Source organism: Marmota marmota, unplaced genomic scaffold (assembly GCF_001458135.2).
Source record: "Marmota marmota marmota unplaced genomic scaffold, marMar, whole genome shotgun sequence".
NCBI classification, from domain to species: Eukaryota; Metazoa; Chordata; class Mammalia; order Rodentia; family Sciuridae; genus Marmota; species Marmota marmota.
Genome location: NW_026000196.1, coordinates 17,630,019 through 17,650,610, shown reverse-complemented (window position 1 = coordinate 17,650,610; position 20,592 = coordinate 17,630,019). Strand labels below are relative to the sequence as shown.

Genomic DNA, 20,592 nt, shown 5'->3' with positions numbered 1-20,592 from the left:
GATGGCAGGACTTCTGTTAGGCAGACAAAAAGTGGAAATGCCTAAGACAGTGGACTTTGTTTTATTAAGTCAAATTCTCTTAGAGTTTGTGGGGAAAAGGATTGGTTTTGAACTTTTTTCTTTTAAAGTTATGGGTAGATTAAAAAGTAAGGTGACAGGTGAATATGTGGCATGTGAATTAAATCTGTCAAAACTGTTATGTTTATAAAAAGTCATTAATCTGAGTTCACCATTACCTTCATTTTCAGAGAATGTGAGGCTACCAAAAGGTTGACCCAAGAAAAGGAAATGTGGATCCGTCACACCCATGAAAATGGTTATAATCCTCACTGTATTTTCTTATTCTTCCTAAAAAATATAGGATTTGATTCTACAGTTCTTCTTGACTTTTTGATTTCATCAGAAACCTGTTTCCTTGAATATTTTGTTAGGTATTTAAAATTACTGCAAAAAGACTGTGATAATTTTTTCATTATCTGTAAGTTCTTTGATGCATCTGAATCTCAATATGGCATAAATATTTGTGGTTGTGTCTCCTCACTAGTCCAAGACAGAAGCACCAACCCCATACTGCCTCATCATTTGACTGCTCCTAATAGTCACAAAAAGGGACACGCTTGGGTCCCCAGGGCTTCTGGTGATTCTTCTGAACCACTGAACCAGGTTGTGATATCCAAGGAAACCCATACCATGGGGGATCATAGTCTGTCTTCCCCCCAGGCGTCTCACAGTCTGGTAGATTATGAAGACTCTGATGATTCTGAAGCAGAATCCACAGACCAGTGTTTAGTAAAAAGTGAACAAACAACTTTACACCAAGAAGCAATTAAGAAAATTCAGGACCCAGCTGGGTTAAGCAGGGATAAAAAGGAATTTAACCATGAGCCTCAATCATGGCCTCTGATTGCAAAGGAATCTACTACTTCCTTCATTGATTGTGAAGCAGCCCCAAATAACACTGTCTCTGATGCAAGAATATTTTATAGAATAATAAAATGCTTCAAAGAGCTACAAGATGCCATTTGCCGTTTGCAAAAGAGAAATCTCTTCCCATATAATCCAGCTGCACTTTTGAAGTTGCTAAAAAGTACAGAGGCACTGTATAGTAAAAGTGTGAGCCCTTTGTGAAACAGTAGCATTTGACTTCATGAATTGGTTTTCCTCAATATAAATTGTGTCTCCATGATATAACAGTTAAAAACAAACAAACAAAAAAAAAACCTCCACTAAAGGGTTTTCTAAATGAAGTCTTTCTTTTTGCCTATTGGAAGCAGCCTAGTGCCTGAAAAGATGCATCAAATGCCATATCACTTGATATAATTGTATGCCTCTTGAAATTGATGGTGATTCAAGCATATACAATTTGGGACAGTTAATTGTATTAGTTTCCTAGGGCTGCCATAACAAATTACTACCTACTTAACAACTTAAAACCACTAAAATGTATTCTCTCAGTTCGGAGGGCAGTAAGTCCAAAGTAAGGTGTCATCATGGTCGTGCTTTCCCTCAAAGCTCTGGAGAAGAAACCTTCCCTGCTTCTGGTATTGCCAGCCGTCTTTGAGGTCCGTTGCTTTGTAGCTGCATTACTCTAGTCTCTTGCTCTTGGCATGGCATGTGTGTCCATGTCCATTTTCCCTTTTATAAGGGCAACAGTTATTGGATTAGGCCTCATTCTAATCCAGCATGACCTTGTCTTAACTTGATTACATCTGCAAAGAACTTTTTCTAAATAAGATCATGCTTACAGGTTCCAGATGGACATGGATTTGGGGAATGAAGGTCTATTGTATGAACATGATCCACTGTATGAATGTGATTGTTTTTTAAAAATTTCTAGTTGACATATAATATTTGTAGATATTTATGTGGCACAGTATTATAATTGAATACATGTTTATAATGTATATTGAGCAAGTAAAGGTAATTACTATCTCCAACTCCTCAAAATTATCAATTCTGTGTTGTGAACCTTTAAATTCTTCTTTTCTACTTATTTTGAAATGTTTGTTGTTGTAGACTATAATTACCCTCCTGTGCTGTAGAACATTAGACCAATTTCCCCATCTAATGATTTTGTGGTACTCATTATTCAACCTCTGTCCCTCCTTTCCTCCTACTTTCCTAGTTTCTAGTGACCTGCGTTCTACTCTCTACTTCTTTGTGATCAATTTCTTTAACTTCCACAAGAGTGAGAAAATGCAGCATTTGTCTTTGTCCTGGCTCATTACACTTAATATAAAGTCCTCTAGTTCCATCCATGGTGCTGAAAAATGACAGGATTCCATTATTTTTAATGAGAAAATATTTCATTATGTGTATACTGTGCATATATAATATACCTCTAATGCATTCTTTCATTGATGGATGTCTAAATTGACTACATATCTTTGCTATTGTATACCATATTGCAATAAACATGTGCATGCAAGTATCTCTTTGATATACTGATTTCATTTCCTTTGGCTATATACCCAATGATAGGATTATATGGTAGTTCTATTTTCAATTTTTTAAGGAACCTCAATACTGTTTATGTTCCATAATGGCTGTACTAATTTACATTCCTGCCAATAGTATATAAGAGTTTTCGGTACATCCTCTCCAATATTTCTTTTTCTGTGTAAGAGTTTTCTGCACATCCTCTCCAATGTTTATTTTTCTGGTTTTGTTTTTTGTCTCTTTTGACAGTAATCATTTTAACTTGGGTGACATGTTATCTCATATGGTTTTGATCTGCATTTCTCTGATGTTTAGAGGTTGAACATTTTTTCATATACTGCTGGCCATTTGCATGTCTTCTTTTTTCTAATAATACTGGAGATTGAACTCAGGGATGTTTGACCATGGAGCTACATCCCCAGTTCTTTTACTTTTTATTTTGAGACAGGATCTCACTAAGTTATGGAGTTTTTTCCTAAATTGCTGAAGCTGGCCTCAAACTTGAGTCCTCTTGCCCTTGCCCTCCCCAACCCACCCTCGTTTCTAGGATTTTGTGTGTCTTTCTTTGAGAAAGATCTCTTCAGGTATTTTGACTATTTTTCTTAATTGAATTATTTGTTTTTGTTGTTTGTTTGTTTTGTTGTTGTTTGTGTTCTCTATGTATTCTGGATATTAGTCGCTTGTCAGATGTATAGTTATTTCCCTTGTTTCACTTTTGTTGTATGTGCTTTTGGGGTCTTATCCAAAATATCCTAAAGCATTTCCCCTATTTTTTTTTTTTTTTGTAGTTTATAGTTTCCAGTCTTACATTTAGGTCTTTGCTCTATCGTGAATTGATCTTTGCATGTGGTAAGAGGTAGGGGTTTCATTCTTCTAAATTCTTCTAAATATGTATGTTCGGTTTTTCTAGTTATCATTTATTAAAAAGACTATCCTTTCTTCAATAACTGTTCTCGGCACCTTTGTTGAAAGTCAATTGGATGTAAACATGTGGATTAATTTGTGGAGTTGCTATTGGGTTCCATTGGTCTGTGTGCCAGTCCCATGCTGCTTTTATTACCATAGTTTTGCTGTGTGTTTTGATGTGAGGCATTGTGATGCCTCCAGCTTTTAAATGTGATTCTTCTAAAAATTTTTTCTAATCAGGTAATTTTCTGATTTAAAATTATTGTGGTATGTATAATTCTGTCTTTCTGAACAGAAGCAGTACATGGATTTTTTCTTATGTTTATTAGATTTGTGTAATATGAGCAGCAACTGTGTTATGCTGGTGACTCTGTCATTAAAGCAATCTAAAATGATGTCCTTAAAATACTCTGTAACAAAGTCCCCTTTGTAGAAAAATATAAGGAATATAAGGAAGACTTAATCTACTAGACATTAAAGTTTATCTTCTGATTAATATTTGATTTAATATTGATTATATATGGTAATCAAAACAGTTTAATATTTATTAAGGTAGAAATAGAGAGGTCAGTGGAACTGAATAGAATATTGCTAATTAAAATAATGAGGTGCCCATGTTAATCAAATAGAAATGCAGAGGTCAAAAAGTTTGTTAAAAGTACACTGTTAGTAAAAATACACATTCATTCAGTTTCTACCATAAGTTATTTATTTTAATATTTTTATTTTTTGAAATGCCTAGGCTGATCTGGAACTCCTGGACTCAAGTGATTGTCCTGCCTCAGCCTCCTGAGGATCAGGAACTGCAGGTATATGCCACTATGCTTGGCTCTATCATAACTTAAAAAGCACATCAAAGAATGTGATTTCAAGGATGTTCAATGCCACATTGTAAAACACAAAAGACTTGAAATATCATTGGAATGTATACCTGTGAAAAGAATGAGTATATCCATGCTTATAGATATGAAACATCTCCTGTAAAAATAGATGGATATAATGGGCACCCATTTATTTAGAAAAGTAGTGGGGCAGAAGTAATACACATCCATGTATTTATATAGTCATCCTTTGGTATCTACAGAGAGTTGGTTTCAGTACCTACACCATCCATACACACCTTGCCAAGATACCAAAATTCACAGGTATTTAAGTCCCTTATATAAAATGGCATACTATTTGCACATATCCTACCCACAGCCTTCTAGATTACTTATACCTAATACTATGTACACTGTGTTAGGAAATAATGACAAGAAAAAAGTCTATATACATTCAGTACAGATGTAATGTTTTTTCAAATATTTTCAATCTATTATGATTGAATCCATACTACAGAGGGATGACCATACAAAATGTGTATTTAAGAATGTGTAAGAGAAGCCAGGCATAGTGGTGCATGCTTGTGACCTCAGGAGACTGTGGCAGGAGGTTTGCAAGCTAGGCTTAGGCTAGCTTCTTCAACTTAGAGAGACCCTGTCCCCCCAAAATAAAAGGGGCTGGAAATGTAGCTCAGTGGTAGAACATTTACCAAGCATGTACAAGGCCCAGGGTTCAATTCTCAATACTACCCCCAAAATATGTGTGTGTGTGTGTGTGTGTGTGTGTGTGTGTGAGAGAGAGAGAGAGGGAGAGAGAGAGGAGAGAGAGAGAGAACACAGTAGTTACCTTGCGAGAGAGATCTGAAATGGATTTGACTTATCGTATCTTTTTGTGCTCTTTTGCTTGTAACTGGGTTAAAAAAATTTTTTTTAATAAAAAACTTGAGAAAAAAATGTTCCCTAGGATACATAAATATTGAATGAATTATAACTTTTACAAATGCAGATGTGTTTTGCGCCTACATTTCTTTATAAGGTTAATAAGAAACCACCGTCTTTATTGTACATAAAATGAGGGGAAAGCAATCTGGCAGGAGTGCCAAGTGTGTAACTGACTTTTGAGTGCACGTTAGTTCATTACACACATGCCAAGCCCTGCTGTTGCTGAAGGTGACCCTTGGTTATATGGTGACTATACTTGGTTTTTTAGAGCATCCACAAGCTGTTCTCAGATTAGGCCATAAAGGAACATGTAATGAGCAATATTTATCTACCTAGTGAGCTCCCAGGGGATTCCCAGAGGGCCATCTGTAATCCTTCTCCCAATAAAAAGCAAGTTAGCATAAAGTGTCATGAATATACTCTATTTAACTTGAAGCATAAAAGACACGGAAAAGCTGTTCGTGAGTATACAGAATGTTGAATTTTCGGAAATGGCATGACAGTGGAACCAGCACCCCAGTCAAAACACACTAGTGGTACCCAGAAGTCCCCCTTAGTTCTTCTTCCAGTCACTATCCACCCTTAAAGACAGCTATATCCTGAATGGAGGAAACATCAATTAGCTTTACCTGGTTTTTTTACTTTTATGTAAATGGAATCCTAGAGTATGTATTCTTTTGTGTCTGGCTTCTTTTCTTAGACCCTGGGAGTGTGTCCTGATTTATTTTTACAATGTCAGGTAGCCACATTTCATCTATTGTTAGTAACATGTGGCACACCCATTGTATTAGGATGGTGAGGTTGACAAACACTCACCAGACAATGACATGCAGACTTCTGCAATGGGCCCCAGCCTGTCTTTTCAGCCCCACCTGTGGTTCTTCCCTGCCATGGTTCTTAGCAACACAGCATTTGCCCTACATATTCATTCATGCCCCGTCTCAAATGTTAGGTCAGAAAGAATTCCCCATCTGTCCTGGACCATTAGATTTTACTTGCTTTGTAGTCTCTGCACTTTTTGCACTATTCTTTTTTCCTGGAGTATAGCATTTGTCACATTCTGTTTGAATCATTATTCAACAGTCTTCCCATTTGCCAAGTTTTTTTTTTTTTTTTTTAACGTTGTCCCCATTGGCTAACAACTGCCACATCATAAGTACACCAAACATGTTGAATAAATGAAATTTTTCTCTAAGAGCTTAATAATTTCCTATGGGAGACAGATGTGTGGGGAATTGTAATTGTAATGTTTAGATTGCATTTCCCAAATACCAGCCACTGTTCTAAGTGCTCTGCAAATCCCTATGGTAATGTTAGAAGGTGAGTGCTATTATGAGCTCTGTTTTGCAGATGAGGAGATTAAGCAACTTGCCTAAGATCATCCAATTGGCAAAGTGGTAGAGCTAAGTTAATGGCTAAGTTAAGCTAGGTAGTCTGGTTCCAGTGTCTTCTCACACTCCTTTCCATAATTTATTCCTTTTCCTTAAGACAGAAAGTGATGGATACCATTGAAACTAAATTGTTGAAACTAAAATTGTTGCAGTTTTGGATATGGGTGAATGATGGTGTAATGAGTCCTATACTAGAAAAGTATCCTAAGGTCAGATTATCCAAGACCACACTCAGAAATTTTGACTATTCTAGGCAGTGGAGAGCTGATGAGATTTTTGAGTAAAGAAAGAAAGTAATTTCCATGAAATACAGTGACTAGATGAACAAACAGGAAGATTGGCAAGAATCTGCTATAGAAGTCCTTTGAATCCAGGACATTGGAAACACTCGGGCCTTCCAGCTGAATATCAATCACATCCACTTCTCCCCCTCCAGATACCCTAAGACATAGTAAAGAGACAAAAATCAGGAGCAACAAGACACACATGGACAAAACAGAAAGGGAGGAAGCAATTTTGAAAGTTAAAAGGTAAGTAGATGATTAATAACTGACTTAGCAGACCCAAGAAAACTAAATCCTCAGTCTGATACAGGGAAAGCTGAAAAGCAGCCTGATTAACATGGTGGATCCCCTGAAGGCTCAGGAGTTTAGAGAGCACCACACAGTTGTTAAGCAATATCTGCTGGAAAGTCTGTTCAAGAAACAATCTCCTGCCCTATTCTGTGTAGCTAAAGCTCTATTCACTGTTCCCCCCGCCCCCCAGCAAAAAAGAAAGAAAAAAAAAAAAAACTTAGCAGATTAGAAGCCTATTTCCCAAAGAGAGTAAACCAGAGAATCTTTGGATCAGGGAGACACCAGATACAGCTGAGAATAGGAATAATAGAATGAAACAGAGGGACTCAGGAGAAAACGACTTCCCTCTCCAGCATTCTCCCAACTCCTGTTCCCAGAACACTTCTAATTGCAGACAAGAGCCTAGAAGAGACACTTCTGGGAAATCTAATTAAGCCAAGAGAAAATATCTAAAGATATTGACATAGGAAGGGGAGGGGGACCCCCAAAGAAATTATTTAGCCAAGTCACCCTACTGTGAAGCTCACAGTTGCAAACCTCACCCTGTGTAGAGATGTAAGTGCCCCATTCTTACAAATGATTGAAAAATGGAGGATTGTCAGGCATGGGGTGGGGAGTAGGGAGTACAGATATGAAAAGCTGAGGCCAAAACAAACATGAAACATTAAACAGGAAGAAGTTAATCTATCATATCCTCAGAGTAAGAGATTGTAAAGAACATTACATTTTAACAATTGAAGAAAAATACTTCTTAGAGTAGCAAAAATGCAAAACTGATTTAGAAATTTATACAATTAAGTTGAGGAAATATAGAAAGTCTAGAAATGGGACAAAGAAATTAGAAAATGGGATGAAGAAATGATAAAATCTAGGGACCAGCTGATGAGTTTCAATAATTGAGAAAGTAGGATAAGGACTGGAAGAGGAAAAGTACAAAAGAAATTTATGAAAATTCTCCAGAATTGAAAGACTTTGAGTCTTTAAACAATGCCTACAAATACAACTGGAAAAAAAATTAAATTTTACAAAGGAAGGAGAATCCACCTGAAACAAGGAGCCATTTTTCCCTTGCATAGCTAGGATGCTGCTACTGCTATTTTATTTATAAATGAAGTAAAATGCCTTGTGAAGAAGAAAATGAGATCTGTTTTCACCTGAGTGACTAAAGGCACTGTGACATATGGTGATATCCAGCAGACAAATCTTTTAAATATCAGGAGGGCAATGTTAGAACAAAATATGGGCATCATTTGTATATAGATATTATGAAAATCATAATCCCTGAGGGTATATATAGAAAAGGGTATATATAGAAGCCTGGATAGAAGAAGGAAAATGAAAGAAATTTGGACAGCAGGCAAACCAGAAATACTAGAAGGAAATGAGGAGAGGAACAGTAGGATCAGGTCTGAGAAGCTACTGAAGGTTTGCACTATTAGGTGCAAAGTATTTGAAGCATTGGTGCACTTGAGAGAGCACTTTTAGTTGGACCCAAATGTGCTGTGCAAGGTAGAAGGGAGAAACCACAGGGACAGTGATTTTCAACTAGTGTTTTCTGTACCATCTGAATACTGGAATTTTTGGTGGCATGTTTGGAATGACAGAAAGGCTGGAAACAATGCCATCCAAGTCAGAAACAGTTTTTATAATGATCACTGAAGATGTTCAGTTCACAAGTATGAAAAGGATTCCCTATAAACTGATTTGACCTGCTGCCCATCCTCCCACCTCTTCCTGGGTACGTGCTGGGCCCACACCCACCAATGCATAATATAACCCACTGGTGCCACATTTGGCGGACTTGGTCTGCCCAGATATTTGGATATATGACCTAAATATCGAACATCACTTATGACAGCCTATAATGTTGCCTTGCTTTATTAAAATGGTCATTTTAAAATTGTATTTAATTAAAATGTCTTAACTATGTTTTCATAGATCAGAGCAGCAAACAAATTCAAAATTTTTCTGATTATTCTAAGGAAATAATCAGACCAAAGCCTTTACAGTTATCACAGTATATCACTTCCTATTGCGAAGCTCACTAGTGTAGTTACTATGTAAGGCACAGGAAAAACCAACAGTGATCCTTTTCTAAATTTGCGGTTGACCATGAGCTATGCCAAGTGTAGATTAAACTATAGACTAGTTGCTTAGTGCATTGGGTAAAATACATGTTGTACATAGCCTGGGTTGCTTGTGATTTTCCTTTTCAGGAATTTTGTTTTCAAAGTACAGTTCTCTGGTACTTGGAAGCATTGAGAAATGGCATGTGATATATGGATTTCCTTTCCTTCCAATATCCTTGTCAAGAGCCTACTTAATCATGGAAGGCAAGGTGGTAGGGTTTAAAATACTAGGTTTCTGTGAAAAACACTTCTAGTAGTGCTGAGTTGCATATCTGTGTGTTTTTTAAGTGTTCTAAGTCTCCCACCAAACACAATTCTCTCTTGAAGTCCAGGAAAAGTAAACACACAAGTGTACATTTGTGATTGCTAGTGACTTTGTTTTTTAAGTTATTTAATACCTTATAATGAAGGGCAGTTTTTCCAGAGCATCACCATTTAGGTTTATCTTTTTCCCCCAGTACAGGGATATTGAACTCACAGGTTCTCTATAAACTGAGCTAAATCCCCAGCCCTTTTTATATTTTACTTTGAGACACATTCTAGGTTGCTGAGGTTGGCTTCAAACTTGTGATCCTCCTGCCTTAGCCTCCTGAGGAACTAGGATTACAGGAATGCATCACTGCACCAGGCTTACTGGGTATCTTTGTTTTCTGTAGAACACAATGAGTAGTAGAGCCTACTTGCATAAAACAGAATTGGATTTTTCTCTATTCTTTTTCCTGTAAATTGTCTTTAACTTTTGTTTTCATGATTTTGCTAGTTTTCTCCATGATAAAGAAGAGGTTTCCTTTACCTACTAGATTGTGACAAGTAAATCATTTTTGCTACATTTAGTATTCCTTGCTTGGATATGGTACGTGGTCTCTTTGAAGGAGCAGGTACTGGGAATTGAACCTAGGGCCTCATGTGTGCTAGGCAACTGTTCTACCACTGTACTATAGCTTCAGCCCCTGGCATGTGCCCTCTTAATTACATTTCACTTTTAACATGCCCAATAAATGATCTGATGATCACCCAGATGGGAAGGTCATTGATTAACTGGAAAATAAAATTAATTAGCAACAACTTCTCCCCTGTACAGGTGAATTTTATTACAAATTAATAATGGAATCAGAGAATATTTGGGAATAATCAGAAATAGCTGCAGTCTCTGAAAAGCCTATATGGACAAAAGAGCATGCCAACACATCTCCAGGTGGGGATTTGGAAACAGATCTGAAATGAGCACTATGTACTTCCTGGATTGGCAAGGAGAGAGCAACCTCCAGGATTCCATCAGAGGCTTTTTTTTTTTTTTTTTTAACAGCATTGTGAAAAGTAAACAGTGCTGCTTATTTAGTTCTTTAATAGTCTGCTATGGAGGATGACAAAGAGCCACCTCCAGAGACAATGTGTCATTTCAATTTGTTGTAGGTCAGTGGTGACATACCCACTGTGGGAGATTGGATTCACAAACACAGCAGCATGCCATTTGGAATAGTGGTATGTAAAACAGATGATGCTGGAACCCTTATGCAGTCAGTAGTGTCCACCTGGCTCTGCTGCTTGAGCTGTGAAGAAGGAAGGAAGGAAGGAAGGAAGGAAGGAAGGAAGGAAGGAAGGAAGGAAGGAAGGGAGGGAGGGAGGGAGGGAGGGGAAAAGAAACACTGTAGTATCTAGAGAAAAGAGCATTGGGATGAGGCTTTCAGATTCTACCTGGATATTGTGTCACTTTTAATCTGAATGTTTTAGTATGATTAGTTTGATCACTTAAAAGCAGCACATAACAAATGGAATTTTTATTATAAATGCAATCAGCTTTTCATTGAAGCATAGCATACATGTAGTTAGCCTTTTAAATTATTTTTCTTATCATTAATTAACATATTTGCTGTATGTAGATACAAACCAAATACTGAAATGAGGCATTTGGCAAATACATATTGAGATTGAACACATTAAATGAATTTTATTGTAAAGGTGAATCCATGTTAGTAGAAATGAAAACCAGATACGAGCTCTTTACTTTTCCTACTACCTGATTAGATCCAAGGAAGTGTGGAAGCTGGATCAGAACACTCCGCCAAGACTCCCTGATGCCCATCCTGTCATTGGGCTCTATATCAGAGGTCAGCAACTACAGCCTGTCACTTGTTTGATCAAGTTTTACTGGCGCACGAGCTCACACATATACACGAAATTCCATATTTTCCATCTTATTTTATTCTTTCTTGATGTTTCCTTTGTTTTCTCTTGGGTTACATATGGATTGTTAGTAATTTGTATTTGTCTCCTTTAATTATTTGGAAAATATACCTGTTTGTCTGGGGATTTGTTTAGAAATTTATTTTTGGTGATACTGGGGAAATCAAACCCAGGGCATGGTCCATGCTGGGCAGGTGACCTACCACTGAACTACACTACACCCACCAGCCCTTTTTAAAAAATTATTTTGAGACAGGATCACTGAGTTGCCTGAGTTAACTTCAAACTTGTGATTCTTCTGACTCAGTCTCCCAAGTAGCTGGAATTACAAGTGTGTGCCACTGTGCCAGTTTTCATAGATTTTTATTTTAATCAAATATTCAGAAAATAAGCCCTTCACTTCATTGCTGGAGATGTTTGCAGTAGCTTCCATTTGTTTAACTTCTATTTATCAGTCTGTCCTGTTAATTCAGCCTTCTAATGAGAAATCTCTGCTAAGGCTTGCCAGCTTAGAGAGTGCATGGATGCTAAAAGAATTATTCTAGAAAACCTTCCCCTTCCTTCCCTTACCTCGGGAAGCTGTAGACCAGTTACAATGTTATTTGCCCTCTGAAGAGATTGTGTAATGGCTCTGGGTTTCCAATCATAAAACATAACAGCTTCAAAGCCACCTAGCTGAGCAGCCCAGGCTAGTGGCTTAGCCCCTTTAAGCCCATATCACCAAGTCAACTGGCTCATCAAGGTGAGTGTGGCCCAGATAAAGTACCCAACAGGAAAGAGCAGCCATAAAGGAAGCCGCTACCCCTGGGCGCATGGCCTGACCCGCTGGGGTCTCCCTGCACCCACGTGTCCAGCGCCCGGCCTGGGGCCTCTCCCAGGATGCAACGGGTGCGACCGCCTCGTGGGCTTCGAGGAAGCTCCGTGGCCTGAGGACAGGAGGAGAAAGGTAAACCCAAGGATGAGCTGGGGCCTGGCCAAGGGCACAGCCCTGCCCACTCTGGTTCAGACCACCACCAAGGCTGAGAGTCCCTGTCCCCGCGCAGGCCAAGACTGAGTCTCTGTCCCCTCACAAGCCGAGCGCAGGTCCTGGGACCCTCTGACCAGGAGCAGGCCCAGCAGGCCATGTCCTCAGGGGCTGGGTCACCGCCCCTCTAACTGCAGCCCTCACATAGTCAGCCTTAAAAAGTCCGTTAGGCACGTCTCAGGACTTGGGTGGCCAGTGGTTTTTCATCTTTGCTTTGCCTTCCCAGGTTTTTGTGATGCGGAGTAGAAAGAAGGGTGGCTGGGTTACCTCCATTTTTTTTCTGCACGTTATTAACCCTATCTAGTTAAGGAGAGAGCTAGTCTAGACGTCTGCTGGGTTCCGAGGCATTCAACAGGGAGCCCTGGAGCCTGTGTGCAAGTGGGCTGGTGGTCTGAACTGGACTCTGTGTGCCACCAACATCTTTGTTACCGCTGGCCACAAAGCCTTCTTTAAGTAGGGCGAGTGAAAATTAATATCTTTAATCCATGAGTCTAAACAAACATTAAAAACACACCCTTTGTTTATTCTAAAATTCAACAAAGTTATCAAGGCCCAGTATGTGCCTAGGACCTACTAAGATTCTGGGTGTTGGAGTCTCAAAGATGAACAAGATACCCACTGTCTTGTTTGTAGTCATAGTTTGGAGACCTAGCTCACTCTTGGATATTTGCTGCTCACCCAAAGTTTTCTTTTGGGACTGGGACTCAGGGGTAGGCCCTGGGTTCAATGTCTAGCACCTGCATCCCCCTGCAAAAAGAAAATGTCTTTAAATCAACTAGAATGACATGTAACATGTGGAGTTGTATAAAATGTAAAGCAGCTGATGACACAGTGTAAATCATGTGTCATCACCTACTAATAGGTCATGAAATCAACTTAGTGGGTCCAAACCAAAGTTTTTTAAATTAAGGAGTCAGATTAAACTAGAATAGGTAATATAGACAATAAAGTACATTATAAATAACATAGATAAGAATAGCTTTATATATATATACACACACACACACACACACACACACACACACACACATTTATGTTAACTCATGATGTAAAATGTACTTACTGTAGTTTACAACAAAAAATTAAGTTATTTGTTTGGACCAGGATAAATATGTTATGTATATATACAAAGAGGCTTTTCAGTAGTGATTACTTTAAATACTAATTATTTATATCATTGGATATGTAGAAGAGTCAAATGGTATTTTTGTCCTAATTAACTTCATGTTTTACATTGACTTTACATAACATTAATATGGCATGTGTTTTGGTGTCTGATCCATCACATTAACTATAGATTATTCCTGACACTTAAGGAATGAAATGGCAGAATTGCTCCAATATGTGAGATCAGTCACTCTGGTGGTTACTGATTATGGAAGCCATAAGCCATCATTGTTACCATAAAAATATGCATGACTTAAAGATCACCTCTACTATTGCCATGTGTGACCATACAAAGAGCTTCACTTTACACTGTCCCTGCCAAAACCCAGTTAAAAAGTTGAACAGTTCAAGAATTTTCTGGTCTGATCCAGTTATTACATTATTTTTCTCAGAAAATTTAGGACCTGAATAACAGTCTTGAGACTGTTATTATTGACAGATAATTCCATTTCAGCCTTGTTAAATTAAAAAAAAATTAAAGTTTGGCAATTTAATGATTATTATAATAATTATTTTATATTTTGTATTTTTACTTATTGATTGACTTGGTTAATTTTGATTTTGAGGACTTAAATAGCTAAAAGTTTGGACTATATTTCTAGGAGAGAATTTCCCTCCATGCTATTTATCCTCTGTTTAGTGCAGACATTTGGTTGTAAGTGGCCAGTATCCCATTTTGCTCAATGGCCCTGCAGTAGTTTAACATGATCAAGCAAACCATTTTTTATTTTAACCATGCTTACTGAGGTCATAATGGCTGTGATGGGAGCTCCATGCATGTCTAAATGAATGAGCATTATAGTCACAAAATATTGATCTAAACATATGGTGGCATGTATTATTAGTTTTTAGTATACTTAATTTTTACACGTGGTCGATATGATGAGAAGATAGTTTTTGATAGGATTGTTTCATGGAAGCTATGAGGCCTCCATCAGAAAAGAGATAAGTGAGTAGAAATCATCCCTGTTATAGGCAACATTTTCCAACAACACCCAACAGTGAAACAGATTAGGTGACATCTGAACTCCTAATTCAAAACCAGCCTGATGCAAGAGAGTTTCAAAAAAAGATTATTTTTCCTAGTTTAAGTTCTAAGTAGAAGCTAGTAAGAAACAGATCATAATCAACTCGTATGTGGTGTTTTGTTCGTATCCTTTAATGCCTTCTAAAGTATTGGACCCCTCATACTTGCCAGGAAGCACAGTTGACCTGTTGATAATCTCCAGCAGAGGGAGAGTGGGTGACTGCCCCCATTCAAGGGAATGGGCTTGCTTTTTCCAGCCATAGCCAAAGCTGTAGACTCTAAGTAAGTAGAAAGGAGGAACCACATCTGTCTTATTCACTGAAAGTTTCCTATAATTGTTGATTGAATTAAATATCATGGAAAAGGGCTGGGGTTATGGCTCAGTGGTAGAGGGCTTGCCTAGCATGTGTGAAGCACTGGGTTCGATTCTCAGCACCACATATAAAAAAAAAAAAAAAGTCCATTGACAACTAAAAAATATTTAAAATCATGGAAGAAGGAAAGCAAAAGAATAAAGTATATAAAGCTTAAAACAGAGGGTGAGATAGTGGATAACCATCAGATAAAATAATAGTATAATACTGTCCTCAGATAAGAGTACGTTTTCATACTATGATATACATAAAATGTCTTCTATAAACCCTGTAATATTTTTGGGAAAAGATCTGATTTCATAGGGTTTATGGCCTCTTGGGAATAAGGCACATGGCTGCCTGTGTGTGCATATGAACACACACACACACGCACACACACATCATCATCATCTGATCAAGTGGTATTACAAAAGTAATTTGTGTTATACTATTTGTGTTGTACTATGGGGCTGCATATAAAATGAAGTTAAGGTGTGATTAAGTGTAAAGATTCAAGAAAGAGAAAGGTTGATTTGATAGGCAATGTGCTAGAGGAAATGGCAGGAGCTTGGATAAGGAGAAATCACAGATGAGGCATGAGTCAAGGTCAGAGCCAGAATAGCTCCTAGTTCACTGAGGGGCAGCTTAGTATTGGGGTATGATGGAGAATAAGGTGGGGATCACAATTCTGGCATCCGGTTAGGAAATAAACAGTCAAAGAGGTTTAAATTTAATGGAACTTGTAAAAGAAATCATAACTTCTGGGCTGGGAGTGTGGCTCTGAGGTAGAGCACTTTCCTAGCATGCTCAAGGCCCTGGGTTCAATCCCCAGTGCTGCAACAGGAAAAAATAAAAATAAAAAAAAGCGTAGCTGCTCCAGCGAAGAAGGCTGTGTTTTGAGGTTGCTTGGTAGGGGTAAGCAGGAGGGCAGCACTTGCTTTCTCTCTCTCTCTCTCTCTCTCTCCCCCCCTCCCTCCCTCCCTCTCTTTCTCTCTTTCTCTTCCCCTCTTTCTTGGAGCAAAAAAACAAAGGAAACAACCTCCTAAGATTGGAATATATCTCAACACCACTGTTGGTCACCTGGTCACTCCTGTGATGTCCAGTTCACCATCACTGCTTCAGCAGCACAAAAGTAATGGAGAGGAGGAAGTGTGTTGACATTTCCCTTGAGAAAGCATGGAAATGATCAGAATGACTGAGCCGGCTAAACAGCCAAAGCCCTGCACCCTGACCTCAAGCTCACATTTCTCTTGTGCTAGAGTAACCAAATCTTTTGTTAAGGCAGAAGGTACAAGTGTCTTGTTCTTGGAAATGGGTCTTAGCTGGCTGACACCACAACATATAGCCTCGCTTGTGTTTTTCGTAGGGTGCTTCAGCCTACTTTAAAAATCCCATCAGAGATTCAGCCTGAACTCCTGAAGTTCTCTCATAACAATACAGTTAAGTATTACCCAGAAGAAATGACAACTTTGCATGCATCTTGCTTTTTCCATGATACTTCCAGGAGCTCTCTTTTCTATTAGCAATGAACTGATAAATGCAAAATGAATGAATAATGGTCCATTCTTGGATGTCTCCAGTTTCCCCAGCAGTTCTCCCAGTTGTTTGTTAACAGGTGGCATAGTAGGGTATGGGATAGGAGGTGGAACAGGAGGAAGAGAAAGCTAGATCATAATTTAGGAGGCCAATGACATTGTATTCATCTTTGTATTTCAAGCATCTTGTACAATATATATCTTGGATGAATGAATAAGATGTATTTTGTTTCTTTGTCTTATTCACATATGACATAGCATGGAGAGCCCAAATATTTATTTGAACACTAATCTCCCCTTTACCTCCTATTTCTTCCTACCTGTCTAGTGCTGATGCAACTCTCATAAGTCCCTTTACTGAGATGCCTTACACAATATTGGATAAAGGGATTACAGATGCTGACCCCACCAAGATCTGCTTATGGTCTGAGACAAACATGGGATTAGTTATTTGGGGTGATGAAAACTTTATCTGCCCATTCTTTTTCCTGATTCCATATTATGTAGTCTTAGCTTCTCATTTAAAAGCTACAGCTTGTGTTTTCATGAAGGTGGGACATGAAGTGTTAAATGAGAGTCCATCTCCTCAATTGTATTTGAGCATAAAAATGTACCAACACCATAAAGACATCTAAGGCAAGTTCCTTAGCAATTCCCAGGATGGTGGGGACCATTTGTGAGAACATTTGTTTCATTATGTCCCTTAGGAGTTTCCCCACCCACCTATTAAAGTATACATAGTTTAGTAGCATTTTTGATATAAAATTTCTGTCTGTGAGCAAACCTTAGCATTTGAAGTCTGTGAAAATAAGATTGAACATTAGAAGGAAATAGAGTTTGTTGACAGTAAACACTCAGAAAATTTGCCTTGCTCAGTAAGAACAATATGGTCAAAACTATACATTTAGTTGGTTGGAAGGGATTCCTTTCTTTGAGGAAAACACAGGTCAATTCTAACTTATTTTTTTTTTTCTTCTCTAGAAAGTTTGATTAAGGATTGGCTCAAAATATAACATGCAGCTTAGACAATCAGAAACTGCCCTACTTTCTTTCCTTCTGTGTCTGTACTCTAGGCAGCTGTGTACCTTTGCTTTTGGCTAGTGGAGTGTTTGGCATGATATCTAGTTCTCTTCCTTCAGGGGCCCAGAGTCCATTTCCCTGCATCCTGCTTAATCTCTTTTACCTCTTCTGAGTTCCTAAGTGGCCCTCCAGAATCTTGAGTGGGTTTGCTTCCCATCCACTTAATGCACCTCCATTATTTCACTCTTATTTCTCTCCTTTATTTTACTAAGAAAAAATGAACCAGGTAGGCAGGTACTTCAAACATAACTCACTTCAATAACATTTAATATCCAGTTTTCTCTGTGTACAAAAATAGCCGTTTTGTAATATGTTCCTTTTTGTTCCCACAAAATCACTCCAATGTCACACTTAACTATCTACATTTCATTGGTCAGAGGTGTGATATTTACTTTTTTAAATGCAATAAATGTTTAACATTCTAATGGTTTGACTTAATGACTAAATACCTATTGAGGATTTAACATATAACTGATTGAATGTTTCCACTTACTCCTGAAGTTCTCTCATAACAATACAGTTAAGTATTACCCAGAAGAAATGACAACTTTGCATGCATCTTGCTTTTTCCATGATACTTCCAGGAGCTCTCTTTTCTATTAGCAATGAACTGATAAATGCAAAAGACAAAAAGAATTCTGAAAGAATCATATTCATACTTGTTTTCGCCTCTGTGCCTTGAGGTTATCTTCATCAGAGGAGCTGTAGGAAACACAGAAGGCTGACACATAGACCCATAGCTCTCACTGAGGTCTTCAGCCAACCCGCAGAATTCCTCACTTTCCTTCCTCTAGCATGGATTGTGCTATGGTCTCCCGTTCATAATTGTTTCCTGAAAAAGGAGGAAATACACCTTGACGGTAATCCAAGAACTATGATAGATAGGGCTGGGAGTGTGATTCAGCAGTAGAGCACATGCTTAGCATGTGATGGGTTCAGTTCCCCTCTCCAAAAACAAAAACAAAAAAAGATAGTAGATACTAATGAGATCTTTAGATTGTATAGGAGGCATTGAACTTTGTGTAAATAAATAGTTCCTATTTTATTTGAACATTATATTTCATTGTCAGATAACATGTATTTTATTATACATTTGACTAAAAACGTATTTTTAAAGATGGTTCTATAGTAATCTTTTAGCTTGTTTCAGTCTGAGGAAAGGAATCTGAATAGGGTTCAGGAATATTCTCTTCCCCAGTGAATGTGGGGTGCTCACAATTTGGAGTATTGTTTGAAAAGCTGGAGGAGTCAGAGAAGACAGAAAAAGCAGCAGGTACCAAGGGCTTGAAAGTTGCCAGATCCTTTTGCCTGAAACACAGCCAGAAGGGGCAAAAGGAGACCTGAAGCCTTAGGTTGTAACCAGGCAGTGTCATGCTCCGGAGTTTGGTCTTGATCTTACAGGAGGAAGGTGGCTGGTAGAGACTTGTCAGCAGGGGAAAGAGGAATGAGAAGGGGGAGGGGGTGTAATTAAGAAGATAAGCTAGGGGCAATTGGAAAAAGTGGACCAGAACTTGGAAGACCATGTCGGGAAGCCAAGGAGATTTTCCAGTCCTTGGCAAGGAATAATCAAGACCTGATTGACAACCTACCAGCTTTAGTAACCAATCACTGAAAGTTCCACCCTTCTATCTAATGTTTTTTTTTTCAAATCCATGAACTCCTTAAGAGAAAAAGGAGTCTGTGAAGAAAAAGGCAGACTGGGAAGAGTAGAGTGAGCTAGTGTTGAAGGGGCTTTTACCAGTCCTCTTTGTTTGATCTAAATTCATTAGCAAAATTTGAGGAACTTCAGAGTTTCAATGGAGTTGATACTGGTATCTATCTGCAGTCCTTTTAAAATTTGCTGTCATCTATCAGCCGACAGAAAAAGAAAAAAGTCCTTAGCAGTGGAAGATGGCTAATGAGATCTTTGAATCGGGCTTTCTGAGTAGGCGGAGCTGCCTGAACCTAGGACACTATATTTGGTTTACAAGTGATACTTGAATCAACTTGTTGAGGCTTTCTCACTTGTCAAAGCACTTTTAAATAATCCAAGCTCAGAGTTGTTTCATCTTCAGCAAGAGAAAGTGAAAATGGTCCCAAGAGGTACAACATTGTAAATAAACACTCTAAAACACACACACACTTGCCTTTGAAATTGAAGTACTTCAAGCACACAGAGACAATGTTTATTTCTTGATACTAATGCGCTTGTCTTTGTCTGTGGTGACTAGTCTTTGGGACTGAAACAAAAGCAAATTACTTTCCACTGTTCTTAAAAAAAAAAATAGTTTTCCAGACAGTTTTACTTTTTGGATGATATAGAGTTCAAAAAAGCAATTTTTTCCCCATTACCAGGAATCAAGGGGAGAAATCCCATTTCTGTGGACTGACACTCCATAGTGAATGAATTTTGTGGTGTGGTGGTGGTGGTGATTTAGTTGGCAAAAAGTTCTGCTGGCATTCTCAGGCTTCTAGAGAGTATAGTAGTTGTCAAACCAGCAGAGAGCAGAGCGCAGGGTTGCCCAGTGTTTCAGGTTTCTCTCTGCAGCGGCATAAGCCCCTTCCTTTTTACATAAACAGCGAAATCATCCTGTTCCGTGGTTGACTAATGACTGCGAGGCAAATGATGTGCTTGTAATTCAGTGTCTGACTGAACTCCAGTTTTCCCCTCTCCAAGTGGTGAAACAGGAAGTAACATCCCATCAGGAAGAACCTGAAAGTGCCATCCAGTAGCTTTGCCTCACGTCACTCAATTATCCTCAGTCAGAAATCTTGACTTGCAACTTTCGAGGGTGGGTCTCTGAAAGAATTTCAGAGCTTACACATAGATGAGGTGTGTTGCTCTCCGATGAGAACAAAGCTGGCTGCAATGCTGGAAACTTCTCTCTAACTGCTCTTCACAAGCAAGGGGCATCTTTTGTCGATTGACATTTCCAAAAGGTAGGCACTGTCTCTACCTCGTTGGTTGGTGGTGTTAATACTTGAGAACTTCCATACAAGGTGGCCTTGACTCTGTGTGTGTGTGTGGGGGGGGGGGGGG

The 20,592-nt window shown here is 38.5% G+C and overlaps 1 protein-coding gene across 7 annotated transcripts in view; it reads left to right on the top strand.

The window, feature by feature from the left end:
- Window positions 1-20,592, top strand: part of LOC107148465 (ceramide synthase 3) — a 162,091-nt gene that overhangs the window by 20,775 nt on the left and 120,724 nt on the right. The window contains exon 7 of one of the 7 annotated variants that reach the window (XM_015493127.2): window positions 249-3,841. The exons of 4 other annotated variants lie outside the window; for them this stretch is intronic. In XM_015493127.2, the coding sequence (XP_015348613.1) occupies window positions 249-1,128 (880 nt within the window). In that variant the 3' untranslated portion in view covers window positions 1,129-3,841. Of the gene's footprint in view, window positions 1-248; window positions 3,842-19,628; window positions 20,493-20,592 lie in introns of those variants that run through there. 2 more of the 7 variants (XM_048790361.1, XM_048790360.1) reach the window with 2 other exon arrangements.